General features: G+C 41.0%; 1 protein-coding gene across 4 annotated transcripts in view; it reads right to left on the bottom strand.

Annotated features, from left to right (window-relative positions):
- SNX30 (sorting nexin family member 30) overlaps window positions 1-14,914 on the bottom strand; it is a 116,250-nt gene that overhangs the window by 4,862 nt on the left and 96,474 nt on the right. For all 4 annotated transcript variants that reach the window (XM_069962175.1, XM_069962174.1, XM_069962176.1 and 1 more), the window contains 6 exons: window positions 12,652-12,762; window positions 7,019-7,177; window positions 5,797-5,992; window positions 5,156-5,355; window positions 3,189-3,275; window positions 2,053-2,205 (listed from right to left, as the gene is read on the bottom strand). In XM_069962175.1, coding sequence (XP_069818276.1) covers window positions 2,053-2,205; window positions 3,189-3,275; window positions 5,156-5,355; window positions 5,797-5,992; window positions 7,019-7,177; window positions 12,652-12,762 — 906 coding nt within the window. The remainder of the gene's footprint in view (window positions 1-2,052; window positions 2,206-3,188; window positions 3,276-5,155; window positions 5,356-5,796; window positions 5,993-7,018; window positions 7,178-12,651; window positions 12,763-14,914) is intronic.

Below are 14,914 nucleotides of genomic sequence, written 5' to 3'. Positions count from 1 at the left end.
AAATGACCCTGAAATGACCGTTACGCTTTAAGAATCCAAAAAGCTTCACGCTTCCTCAAGAGACTCTCCCAGTCTCCTCCCCTCCTTGGTCTATGGACCCTTTCTATAGCGCTTAAACACAAAGGGGGAGATTTATCAAAGGGTGTAAAATTTAGACTGGTGCAAACTGCCCACAGCAACCAATCACAGCTCTGCTTTAGGCAGTGCTGAAAGGAAAGCTGAGCTGTGATTGGTTGCTGTGGGCAGTTTGCACCAGTCTAAATTTTACACCCTTTCATAAATCTCCCCCAAAGTATCCAAGTTGCCTCCATGGCAATCAATAAAGTGCTTAGAAAGACCTGACACAGATCTTTGTGGAATACAGGAACCTGCATTCCTAATATCTCTAATATGTTCTCCTATACGGATTTTTAATTTTCTTATGCTAGACCCAATGTATTGGACATTACAAGCCACACATTGTGCAATATATACTATGTAGGTGGTATTGCAATTAATAAAAGATTTTATTGTGTGGCTGTGTCCCGTACTGCATGAAACAATAACAGGCTGTTTTTTTTTTACAAACGCACACATACCGCATTGCGGCTGGGCAAACTTGAAAAAAACAGAGCATGAAAGCCAATTGTCTTTACTTGTTTCATTAGTTCTGAGAACACTGGGGCACACTATATTACCAATAGTTTGACCTCTGCGCGCTACACATCTTATGCCAGAGCTAAGTATCTGTTCACATTTACAGTCTTCATAGAGCATAGGTAAATATTTATGTAGGATATTGCAAATGCTGTTGTATTGTGGGCTATATGTAGTGGAGAAGGTAAGGAGATTTCTTGTTTTGCCTTCAACACTCTCCTGGGCATTAACCCCATCATTACCAGTATTTCTGTCTTGTAGATGATATGATCTAGTGTGTTTCTCAGCAATGCCTTGTGCTCGGGAAATGACATGTCTCCTATAACCCCTGGCTACCAATCTATTCTCTAAATCTTGTACACTATTGTTGTAGCTATGTGATTCCGAACAGTTACGTCGTGTTCTAATGAATTCCCCAATGGGGAGATTACGTGTGACGTGTGGGGGATGGCTACTTTTAGCATGCAGAAGGCCATTGCCTGAAGTGAATTTACAATAAAGATTAGTATGAATTTTCCCATCTGTCAGACTGAGGGTGAGGTCCAAAAAAGAAATGGACTCCAACTTGAACTCATATGTAAACTTCAAATTTAACGTATTAGAATTAATGTAATGTAAAAAATCCTTTGCGTGTGGTTCTGTCCCCAGCCATACCAGGAGGAGGTCGTCTATGTACCTCCCATACCACCCAATAACCCCAAGATAAGGGTTATGGGTGCTGTATAGGACGACCTCCTCCCAGTATGCCATGTAAATATTGGCTAGTGACGGGGAAAAGCTGGCACCCATCGGGCAGCCCACCAACTGTAAATAAAAAGTGTCTGAAAACTGAAAGAAGTTATTAGATAACAAAAAATGTGTAACTTCAAGAATATAATCCTGTAAAGTTAAATCATAATTGCTGTATTTCCATAAATGAAATTTTAGGGCATGTAAGGCTCGATCATGTGGTATACTGGGGTACAGGGCTGCCACATCACATGATAGCCAGGCGCCTTTAATTTTATATGATGCCATAAATAAAGTTTGGAAATTTTATTGAAGAGCTGGAGACGGACTTTCTTTCTTATATTGGACTATACGGGACACGTCCCGCAATATTAAGTCTCTCGTGCTCCAAGTCAGGAGAGTCATACAGACCATATGAGCAAGCATGGTGAGCTGATTTAAAGTGTTTTCCTTTCCTTGGTTGCACACCACCTCCCCCACCTCTCAGTCAAGACAGGGAGGGTGGGGATATTCCCCATCAATTCTCTTAACGTAGGCCAGAGACTCACTCACTGTCAGCATAACCAGACAGCTTGTACAATGTGAATATTCCTATTTGTAGACAACAACTGACATACTGTATGCATGATCCTACACATAATTAACATTATATACATAGAAATTTAGTTAGAAGTTTAGTGGTTTTACCTTCTCATAGTACTGGATGTTCTTATCAGCCATACCCATAAGCAGCTGGCGGAAATCTTGTCTCTTGTTATTTTGCCACCTCTCCATGTCTGCCTTCAAATCTGCATTGAAGCACTCTACCTTGTCCTGGCACTTCTCTACCTCAGTTGGCACCTGACACAATAAAGAGAGAAAGAAAACTAACTAAAAATATATGGATGAACTAATCATAAGGCAGAAAAAGTATGAAAGTTTCTAAAATATGTATTTAGATCAGAGGAAGCTAAACAGTAGACTGCACACAACAGGTAGAAACAAACTGGGGGCCAGTGGCTTAGTGTTACAGAGCTATTCTTTTGATGACTTCAGAACAGATGCATGAAAACTACTGCCTGTAGCTATGTGTTCAGCGCCAACCATCTCTTGTCTAGTGAACTGCTAAAATAAAGAAACACAGAATTTTAAGTGCTGTATAATGTGGGCAGAGGGGGAAGCAGAACAGCCATGTAAGTAAAAGGTATGACTGAACAAGGGCAATCAATAGTAGATGATGACCAATATTGATAAATCTCAAGGATTTCCTATAAAAATGTCTAGTGCGCCTAAGATAGGGTACAGGTCGCCATTACTGGAAGCAATTTATTCTGAGTGGAGAAGCTCTCACTATAATCTGGTAATATTGTATCAAATCACCTCCCTAATTAGGAACTGCCAAATCTATCCCCACATTTATTGTCAGGTATTGACCTTCAATACACAAAGGTATTGGTCAAGCCTGGACCCAAACATTGTACAAAGTTAGCTCCAAAATGAATGGTGATCAATTAAACACTTGTCATACACAATATTTTTTGGAATTGCCAGGTAAATGCACAAGATGGTTAAAAAACAATCTGGGTAATGTCTTAAAATTAAGAAGCTGAGCTAATGGAACAATATGGCACATCTTGCTGAAATGGTTAGGACAGGCACTGCTGAAGGACTTTGCCTTATGCCTAGTCGCCCTAGTTGAGGGACTAGGAAAGCATCTGTAGATTAATAATGTAAGTTTAACTTATCAGCTGTTTGTAAAATATTGCTTTGGGCAGAAAAAAACCTTTAAAAGGCTTACAGAAATGAAAGAACAAACTAAGTTAAAATTTAAAAAAGAAACCAACTCCTGTCTTCTCTTCTCTTTTTAGAGCTGCGGCTTCCAATTTGGCTTCATATTCTGCTTGCACTTGATCCCTTTTCTTCAGTACATTCTACAAACAAATGAATACAGTTATTATCTCCTATAGGAAAACTAAGGCATTCAAAATGTCAGCATTTAGAAGTGAAACATTTTTAAAGAGTGGTTCCATACCAGCATTTATTTATTCTTTAAGACTACATTCACATGTCCGTGATATATGGTCCGCAAATTAGCTGTATATGACAGAATGAACTAGAGTACTGCCTATATGATAATTTAATATGATGCAGCCAGCTCCAGAACAGTTCGACACTATGCTATTGAAGACATGGTATTTTTTGAGAAGGTGGTGTGCACATTATTATTTTAAGAAAGACTTACAGCACTCAACAGTGTAAACTTCAGCCAATGTTTATTATATGTAAAAGGTCTTAGGACACAGGCGATGGCCCATTTCGCTATTCAGAGCTTCCTCCAGGACACTAAACTATAAGTAGCACAATGGCCATTTTCCATGTCCTATGACCTTTTACAGTTAAGAAACATTGGCTGATGTTCACACTGGTGAGCGCCGCAAGTCATGCTTAAACTATAACTATTACAAGAGACTGTTTATGCTGGCCATGTGGGTTCCCGTTTGGGTAGTGCCATCCTGATTTTTCTTTTGCCATATATTGCGGTGTGCATTTTCACGTCTTTTTCTGTATTTAAAGTTTAAGGATTTTTTTTTACATGATTGGTAGCACCCAGGTCGTCCTACTTTTGCCGTGCCCACGTTTGAGTTTGAAAAGTGTCCAGCACCCATTCTTTAGGTAAAATGCAGTTTATTTATTAGAAAAATCTACACAAAACAGGAATGCAAAAAAATGTTTATGCGTTTCAGCGCTTTCCACGCCTTGGTCACAACTGAGCAACTTACTCAGTTGTGACCTAGGCGTGGAAAGCGCCAAAACGCTTAAACTGTTTTTTGCATTCCTGTTTTGTGAAGATTTTTCTAATAAAAAAAAAAAATGCATTTTACCCGAAGAATGGGTGCTGGACATTTTTCATATTTCTATTTGTGATCCTGGTTCCGGGTTTGCTGTGCACCTGTGTCGGGACTGCTAGCTGGGTGAGCTGACCACTACCTGTTTAATCACATGTTTGTGACATTTACCACCTATCTAGACACGGTTTTAAAAAAAAGCACACTCTTTCATTGCAAAAAAATCTCCTATTTGCAATGGCCTCTTTCAGCAGGATACTGCTCCCTGTCACACTGCTAAAACTGTTTAGGAATGGTAAAAGGAAGAGGACAAGGAGTTTAAGGTGTTCAATAGAGATGAACGCAACTCAGCTGTATCCATGTTTTCCTGAACTCCCTAGGGCTGCATCCAACTTCTTCAGCCACCAGTATTCTAATGCTAAATGATCAGACTCGAGCATGCTCAAGTTCTTCTCTTCTCTTCTTCAGTGTTTGCTAGTTCTGCAGATTTCAACTGAATAGGCATCTGTGGCATGTGAATAGTATCACTCTCAGCAATGTCTGAGGACTTTTAATGGTACTTCACCCAAAACTTCTCAGTTGGTGCAAGACACAGGGTACAACCATCTACACACACTAATTCTAAGAGCTATATAGTGACATCACACAGAATACACTAGCTTAATTCTTTATGAACCTCTTAAGGATACTCTTGCTCCCATCTCATAAAAGTGGCTATATAACTAAATAAAAATCATGGCAGGCAACCACAAAAACAAAAAACCTTTTGGAGTCTTGTTTTTGCATGGTACCATTCCTGTTAAACAGGTTAATCATAGTTAATGGCAAGAATTAAAAAAAAAAAAAAAAAAAAATCATATTAGTCAGATATACAGAGTCAAGACTTAACTGGTCTAATAAAATTTCTTACAGATATGTTTAGACATTAATGCATTACAGAACAGTTTATAGTCTGCTAATTTCACCTTCATAGATTCAGAGTAGAGGATATACTCTCTCAGAACTGGCAGGAAGTCCTCTGTCATATCTTCTGTCAGCTCTTCCAGCGCTGTACTGCAGTTTCCAATGCAGGCTGACACTCCCTCCAGGGGCTCACGCAGCTCTCCTTCTAAAGCACTCCATGTAGAATAGACTGGGCCATACTCTCGAAGCTCCACCAGGTATTCTATACAACGATGATTAGTGTTAGCCATACACGGTATTCCCATCTGGCACAGGATGTGCCGTAAGTGTATGACAGATGTGGGATCTACCTCTGGGACACACAAGTATCTTTAGATCGATGGCTCTTGTTTTCCCCTCCAGCCTGCTTGTGACTGCTGGAGGTGGTCAGAAAGTGGGAAACTCCCTGTGACTATAGTGCCGGTTGCGTGCACAGCATAACAATGATAAAGGTTGTTTTTGCTTTCTGCAATGGTAAAGTGGTGTCTAAATGCTAGGTTCACTGACAGGCATTTAATAAAAGCAACCCTAAAACACTATGAACTGTAAATGATATCAGAAAGTTGCATATACTTCCTAAACAGTAAATGCATTTTATCCATATTTACAAAAAAAAAAAAATTAAAAAAATCTAGAAGATATTTATATATTGAAAAGAACATACCTACTTCCTCCTTGATAATGCGTTGTGCTATCCTGTCAATGGTTCCAAGTTTCAGTGCAAAAGTGTCCAAGTACTCTGTAATTGCTGAAAATTCCAAAGGTCGATTTCTCAGTTTGTAACCACTTGTCACGTATCGCACAGACTCCCCCATCTTGGAAAGCAAAGTGGCACCCTGCTTTCTGTGGCTGTTAAGATCCTATAAGTTCCAGAAAAAAAATAGTTAATTAGAAATCTTACTTTCAAGTGTTAAAACACACTTACACTTCCTCTACAAAACTCCCCTGCTGCGATGTGATGTTTCCGCCTCAACATCGATATTAGAACACTAAAGGACAAGCCATAAAAGTAATGGTTCAGAGTAATGGTCCTTTTACACGGAACGATTGATCGTTCGTTTTTGCACGATAACGGTCGAATTCGAACGATAATCGTACGTGTAAACGCAGCGAACAATCAAACGAGCAAAAAATCGTTCATTTTGATCTTTCAACATGTTCTCAAATCGATCCATTATGGTACTTTTACACGGAGCGATAATTCGCCCGATCGCACGATTAACGATTTTGAATGAACGATTTTTTTTTATAACAATCAGCGTTTAGACGGAACGATACATCGTACGGAAAATTCGCTATGCGATCGTTTAAGCCTATTTCACACATAGGTGAAATCGCTGAAAGAATGTTTACAGTGAACGATCTGCAAATTTTTTTGCGAACGATCAACGATGATTTGAGAACATGTTGAAAAATCAAAATAAACGATTTTTTGCTCGTCGTTTGATCGTTCGCTGCGTTTACGCGTACAATTATCGTTCGAATTCGACCGTTATCGTGCAAAAACGAACGATCAATCGCTCCGTGTAAAAGGACCATAAGTTGGCACTGGAGGTTGCAACAGAGGTCTTTCCTCTTTAGCAATCATATCAATCAAGCAATCAAGTTGGAGCAACCTGTGCTGTTCAACAAAATCTGTGGATCAAACTGTTTTGCAATTGTCACCTTAGCCATACAATTCTAGACCAGATAAGTCACCACATGCAGATTAAGCTAAATGTATGGAAAGAAATGATTTTTTTTGTAGTCGTCACAATATCTGCAAAACAGTGGAGTTCTTGCCATCATTTTATCAGAAATCATGGAATAAAAGTAATAAAACTGTAATACAATAGCAGTGCATAAATAAGCCTTTGCCAGATTTTAACAACCTTGAGAAGGCTAACCTTAGCAGTAAGAAAGATATTGAAGTGTTCATTGAAGGAGAGTACTGGATGGTCTGCAATTCTCTTGAGAAACTTGTCCAAAGCCCTTCTCCTGGTTTCTACAAACTCTTCTGAAAACCGATCTACAACACCTTTAACTACAAATTTCTCTGGAAGAGGCTGAAATGACAACACAAATCAAACGAGTTCTGTAAAATGCGTTACTGTTCATAATCCACATTATTATTATTATTATTATTATTATTACTACTACTACACAAGTTTTATGTACATGAACATACACTGGAAACAGTGATACTATACATTTAGGATCTCTTGTTCACATGTTCATTTTTTTTTCCAAACAAAAAACAAAAAAGGTCAGTTGCTAACACTACAAAACTTCAAAGCAACAGAAGATCACATGACCAAACACCCCCCACCAAAATTAACAGCCAAAATCCCCCCCCCCTTTTTTTTCTTCCCTTCCTGCGAAGTGGGGTCACACCCCTAACCTTTATAGCCTTCATGCATGTTCCTAATCCGGGAGACGCGAAGCGCCCAGAGAATCTCCTACAGCCACCTCCAGATACCATTCCGGAACACCAAATGGTATTACCACTGACCGTATTTCTGCAGTCTCTAAAAAGGTTTTTCCATTTTTTTAAAGAATGGTTTGGCCTTGCTTGGCTCTTATCTCAGGCCTTAGACAGGAAGTGTGTGTGTGTGGGGGAAAATCACTGAGCTCCGACACTACACCCCAGGGATCCAAATAACATCCCTCTTGGGCCCCAAGATGCAGACATTGAGCCCGTGGAGCCCTGCGTCCAAGTGCAGTCTCAGAGACCCATTACTGACCAAACCACTTCTGCTGGGGTGACCGCTCTGCCCCATCTCCATCCTGTCAATTGCCCAGGGCCCTGCTTCAGTCCGCCGCCTCCAGCTGCGCAGAGCAATGTGACCTGGACCCAGAGCGGTTCCTAGGCTCCATTCACACTGCGCTGCCACAACTATCCCCCCTTCCTGTAACTAACAGCCAACAGCAGCCTTCAGGAGGTAAACTCTTAGTTCTGTGCACTGCTGCCATCCACACAGACCACCCTCTGCAACCAGGGCTGTATTAACAGCTGCTACTGCTCTAGGCACTAAACCTGAGGACGCCCTATCTTCACTCACCAATTAGCATCAAGCTTTTCTAGTTTCTGAACATCATATTGATATCCGAGGCCACATTCCCACATTTACTGTACATCACCACATGCAGCCGAAACCAGACCCTCATGAGGTAACCAATAGGCCAATAATCCTGGTAACAGCACATGACTACCAAGGAATAAATGGGAGCGTGGTTTCGTACACCTGCATTTATCTTAATGTAGAAACATACACAAATTTCCACATTAAATCAAGGATTAGAGCAGTCTGTATATTGTCTGAAGGAATTCTCACCACAGGATCGGTAGGTAATAGCTCCAGGCGTCACATTTAAAGGGGTGCTCCAGCGTGTGGGCACTTTTTTGGGGGGACCGGGGAGGAGGTGGCTGAAATAAGACGTCCACTTACCTCCCCGATTCCAGCGGGGGGTCCCGCATCACGGCGCTCCGGTCTGACGCCGCCCGAGACGCTACGTCTCAAGGCCGCTCAGCCACTCAGTGAAGGAGGCGGGATACGAGCGGACTTCAAATGGATCCCGCCTCCTTCACTGAGTGGCTGAGCGGACCTGAGACGTCACGTCTCGGGCCCGCGTCAGACACCCGGAAGCGGCCGGGAACCGGGCACCAGAGCGCATGCGGGACCCGCCGCTGGAACCGGGGAGGTAAGTGGACGTCTTTTATTTCAGCCACCTTCTCCCCGGTCCCCCCCAAAAAGTGCCCCCACGCTGGAGCACCCTTTTAACACCGCCACACCATACTTGAACAATACCAACATACTGTGACTGGATAACACCGCCACACCAGACCTGACCAATACCACCATACTGTGACTGGGTAACACTACGGCCATACCAGACCTGACTAATACAGTCATACTGTGACTGGATAACACCGCCATACTGTGATTGGTTAACACCACCATACTAGATCTGACCAATACCTCCATATCCCCCCCCCCACCCCTCTTCAAAAAGACACCAGGTTTACTGGCAAGTCTGAATGGGAGGTGGTAGACTAAAAATATTTTTATTTTTTTTAAGTTGTTTCCTTCCCCCTGCTCCCTGGTGCTGCCCCAGGCACTGGACCATGGGTGCCTAGTAATAAATACAACCCTGCCCATAACTCAGAGTTGGCACCAGTCTCCAGGAGGTACAATTTTTCAGCCGCAGGGTTGTAGATGCTCCCCCAGGCCACATAATAAATCGATGCTGGAAAAGGGACAGTGTCTGTAGAGGCATGTTACTGCACGGAGGAGCAGATTTCTTGTTTAGCTTCACTGCAGTGCTCTGCCTCTTTTCACTAACAACCAGAGGCTAAAGGAGAAATCGGTCCATGTACACACAGTCTCTGGTTGTGCCTGGAATAGCAGAGCTGTCAAACAGGAGGAAGGGCGACAGGTCTCTATTTATACACTATATACACACACAGGAGGGAGGGGGACAGTCTCCATTCCTCCTGTATGTACATAGTATACATAGAGACCTGTCCCGTTCCTCCTGTGTGTACATTGTGTGTGTGTGTGTGTATAATATATATATATATATATATATATATATATATATATATATATATATATATATATATATATATATACACATACATATATACACACACATATATACACACACATATATACACACACACACACACACACAGGAGGAACGGGACATGTCTCTCATATATATATATATATATATATATATATATATATATATATAGAGAGAGAGAGAGATAAATATCACGTTCCTCCTGTGTGTACAGTGTGTGTGTGTATATATATATATATATATATATATATATATATATATATATATATATATATATATAGGGACCTGTCCCCTCCTGTGTGTACATAGCATATATACAGTCACCTGTCCCCCTTCCTCCTGTGTGTATATACTGTATAGTGACATGTCCCCTCCGCGTGTGTATATAGAGACCTGCCGTGTGTGCCTTGGGAGTTCCAGGACCATGCTTGTAATCGAAATCCACTCTTAAACCAAAGCAAATTTTTCCATAAGAAATCATTGAAATGCAGACGACAATTGGTTCCACACCACAAAAATAATGATTTTATATTCTAAATAACATATAAAACAAATGAGATAAACATTTTAAAACAGCTGAATATGTGATATTATAAGTGTATAGTAACTGCATAAACCTGAAGAAACAGCAGAAGTTTGTAGTTAGAGGATGGAACTGCAGATCCCCATAATGCAGTAGCGTAGTACAACAGGCTAGAATAGAGAAGCAGGACTGCTGTCAGAGGACTGTGTGGTTACATGACAGTCCTGTCCCCTGATGTGAGCCCCAGCCTGAAGTGGATCTGCTATGATTTGGAAGGTGAGGGAGACTTCCTGGGTCAGAGGACAGTGCTGTAGACCACTCTGTGCAGACCTTGCCCCTCTCCACTCACCCTTCTGACCAGTACAGGGAGCTCTTAAACCGAGTCACAGTTTTCTTTTTCAAAAACTGTGAGCTCTTAAACCAAGTTACCACACACACACACTATATATATATATATATATATATATATATATATATATATATATATATGAGAGAGAGAGATAGAGAGAGACAGTGACAGAGACAGAGAGAGACCTGTCCCCCCTCCTGTGTGTACGTAGCTGTGTAACTCTGCTGAGACCCCCTAATAATGACAAAAGACTAAAATTCACAGCCTTGAGTTGCTGCTCAGTGAGTTTTTTTCTTTTTAGCTTTTTTTTGGAACAATACGCCCTTAGTTTGGCACTGGCAAGTGGGTGTGGATTGCAAAAAAGGGGTGTGGCTTACAAAGAGACTTGTCCTAATTATCGTTCAATTATAGTTACCGCAGCTACATGTGCGATTAACCACGATATTGATTTATGCCAATATTGCCCAGCCCTACCATTCAGGTGATATGGGGTGACAAACAGAACATTACAAAATTAACACATTACAGGAAAAAAGTACATGGTAACCTGGTACAGTACATAGGCATAGTTAACTCTATAGTTGGGGCTTACAATCTAGTTTAGCCATATAGTTTATTAATAATGTGCAATCTGTAAACTATCTAGCAAAGATCTTAATTAACCCCTTACTCTATGTGCGGTTCTCTGCACCATCCACAAGCTTCGATGCTGTACATTCAATCTATATTTTTATAAAAACTCATCTGTCAATCACTTCATTTAATCAGTGGACAGTCTTGACTAGGCAGGGCTTCATGACAGTTGGGCCCTCTCACTAGCTAAGAGATGGGGCTCAACTATGGTGAAGCCCCGCCTAGTCACCTCTTAAAGGAGAAGTCCGGGCCAAATAATTTTAAGATATGTTAGGGCTCGTTCCCACTGAGCAAAAGCAGCTGAATTTCTGCGCTGAATCAGCGCTGAAATTTCAGCCGTTAAAATAGGTGCAGAGCTAATTTCCATTGTGTTGAATGGAAATTCTGCTCTGCAGTTCACACAGTGGAATTTCCGCACTGAACTAATCCGCTTTCCGCCAGAAGAATGAACATGTTCATTCTTCCGCTAGCGGAAGCCTATACAAATCAATGGGGCTCTGATTTTCTGTTTCAGCGCGGAATACAAGCGTAATACAAGCGGAAATTACTCGCTGAATCAGCGCGGAAATGGGGAAAAGGGGGGGGGGGAGGAGGATTCTAGTATATGTTCTGGTATAGTCTAGTTTACTCGCCAAATACTCGCTGAATTTCAGCGCTGAATGCATGCGGATTCAGCGCGGATTCCTCGAGTATTCCGCGCTGAATTTGTCAAGAGCTGATTACGAGCTGAACACTTTCCTAGCAGAATACGCAGGGATTCTGCTTACATTCTGCTTATATTCTGCTCGGAATTCAGCGTCAGTTGATTTCAGGCGGAAATATTTCCTTGCGTAATCCGCTCCTTTTGCTCTGTGTGAACGTAGCCTTATTGCCCGACCAACTTTACAGAGACCTGAACACGCCATGCTGTAGTAAGTGCAGAGTAAATTCACTATAGGTGTATTTCCCATAATAAGTGTCTATTAGTAATTTTCATAACTTTTGTGGGGAAATAACATATCTTAAAATTATTTTGCCCAGACTTCCTTTTTCACGGACAAAAAAAGTATCACAGTATGTTGCATTAGCACAACCCCATGTACATGTACAGGAAGGAGTTAAACAACTCACAAAATTTGGTCTCTGAGTGATGTCAGAGAGCAGTGACAGGTCCCTGGCTGGTTGCTTATTGGTCTGTCTGTAATGATGGACCAATCACAGTCTGATCTCCTCCATTGTGTAGGGGAGGATGTCAGAGCCGGGAGAAAACAGAGGATTCCCATAGAAAGCCTCTTGTACTTTGGAGAGTTCCTGTCTCAGCCAGAGGTGGCATATAAATCTATATAACTTTTTGAAACCAGTTAATTTGAAAGAAAAAAAAAAAAAAAAGTTTTCACTGGATAACCTTTAAAAACAATTAACAAATAACCTTCTGTATCTGATCCAGACAGCAGTAGAATACTACCTACGGGAATGAAGTGAGTTGGCTGGGTTTCTTCAAGTTTATTTCGTAACCAATCAAAATCCTGGTACCTTCGACGAATGGAATACTCAGGGAGGTCAAATTCTGATCTTGTTGTCTGTAAAATAAATAAATAAATAAATAAATAAATAAATAAATAACACACACACACACACACACACACCAACCTATCGTGGACAATAAAACACTTTTTATGAAATCCTGGGTGGGGGGCTGAGAAGTGGCTGACTAAAGCGGACTGAAGCAGCCTATTTAAAGCTATATCTGTCACTTTCTGACCAACTACCAAGCTGGTGGCACCACTAGATAGATATAAAAGCCATCAGAACTTTCTTTCGTTACCTTTGTCTGTGTCTTTATTTTCTTAAAAAACAACTTTATGTGGCCTATTAAAAGAGTCATGGATGTAGTGAATGCTTTTATCGCTATCTATCCTGCCAGCATAGTAGGCAGTAAGGAGGTGACAGATTTGCTTTAAGTTTACTTAGTAATGCCATTACAATTACTATAGCTCAACACAGGGAATGTCACTCTAATTTCACCAAGATGTTTTTTCCTTTTCATGAACAGGAATTTTTGTAGTTAAACATGGTAGATGTCTGCTGAGTGTCTGAGTGGGAAAAAAATCTTATTGTTTGTCTGCATCCGTCTCTTCCAAGCTTGTGATATACAAAGCTAATGGAATACGGTAGTTTACAGGGTAAAAAAAGTCAGTTCAGAATACTCAGATATGTTATGTGCAATGCATGCTCTAGCATCTGACGAGTTTTAAAAAATTGTGCAAACCACTACTAGTAGTAGGATATTTTTGTCTAAATATATAGTTACACAGGCTCACACCACAACAGACTGCTGTAACATCTAGTTTCAGGGATATAAATTCCATTGCTGCCTCCAAAGTTAAAATATTGTGGGTGATTTATAATATATATATATATATATATATTATATATATATATATATATTATATATATATATATATTATATATATATATTATATATATAATATATATATATATATATATATATATATATATATATATATATATATATATATATATATATATATATATATATATATATATAAACAAAAAAAAACATTTTTAAACAAGGATTATACTTTCCAGGTACAACATGACAGATTGCACCAGAAATCGCTTTACAGCATGCAGTCTCCACAGCTAACTTCCGGCACCACCTGCAGCTCCCATGCCCTCTCAATCCTACAGCTCCCATGATCTCTGGGGCAGATTCTGTGTGACGTCTTCCAACACTGAATCCGCCCCCCCTGTGCTGTGACACTTTCTCCTGCCTCTTTGTACCCACCCATAGCGCTCCATCAACACTGTGCTTATTTAGGATGAAGCTCTCTGTGATTAAACAGCGGTGCCATGTCCACACAGCACCTGCCTCTGAATTGGCTCAGTAGCAAACAAGGCCTCCTAGTCTCTTACACACCCCACTGATCAGGCCAGGCCCACAGAACAGATATCACACTGTACATGCCAGGGCTCCAAAATGGTGCCTGCCCATGGCAAAAGCTGTTTCAAATGGACTACAAGTAGAGATGAGCGAACCTCGAGCATGCTTGAGCCGATCCGAACCCGAACTTTCGGCATTTGATTAGTGGTGGCTGCTGAACTTGGATAAAGCCCTAAGGCCATGTGGAAATCATGGATATAGTCATTGGCTGTATCCATGTTTTCAGACAACCTTAGAGCTTTATCCAAGTTCAGCAGCCCCAGCTAATCAAATGCCGATCGTTCGGGTTCGGATCGCCTCAAACCCGAACCTGGTTCGCTCATCTCTAACTACAAGACTTCCAGTTGTGCCAAGTACAGATATTAGAGCACTATGTACCGGAAGCAACAGAGAATGTATATTGAAGGGTTATATATTCTGTGGGGCTCTCTCTGGTGGCTCTATAAAGAATGAATGAAGCTGGGGGGGGGGGGGGGTCACAAGCCTATCAGCAGCTCCATTAAAAACAAAGTTGTCAGGGCTCCACTCTAGAGATCACTGGGGGGGCACAGAGGTCTCACCCGCCGACAAGTAAACCTTTTAATATACTCTGTAGTGGGTGTTAACCTAAAATATCCTGTGTAAGCTTTATTGAATGGCTCCATCCCAAATGTGGAAAAAAGAGCATGGTGAAGGCAATTTAACTTTTCTGCTTGTCTGCTAATTATCTCCTGTAGCTGGAGAAGATTGATGCAGCCATAGGCTAGGCGTTCAAGGTTTTGTTAAAA

The sequence above is a fragment of the Dendropsophus ebraccatus genome, chromosome 3 (assembly GCF_027789765.1).
Source record: "Dendropsophus ebraccatus isolate aDenEbr1 chromosome 3, aDenEbr1.pat, whole genome shotgun sequence".
Classification (NCBI taxonomy): domain Eukaryota; kingdom Metazoa; phylum Chordata; class Amphibia; order Anura; family Hylidae; genus Dendropsophus; species Dendropsophus ebraccatus.
This window is presented reverse-complemented; position numbering and strand designations above follow the sequence as displayed.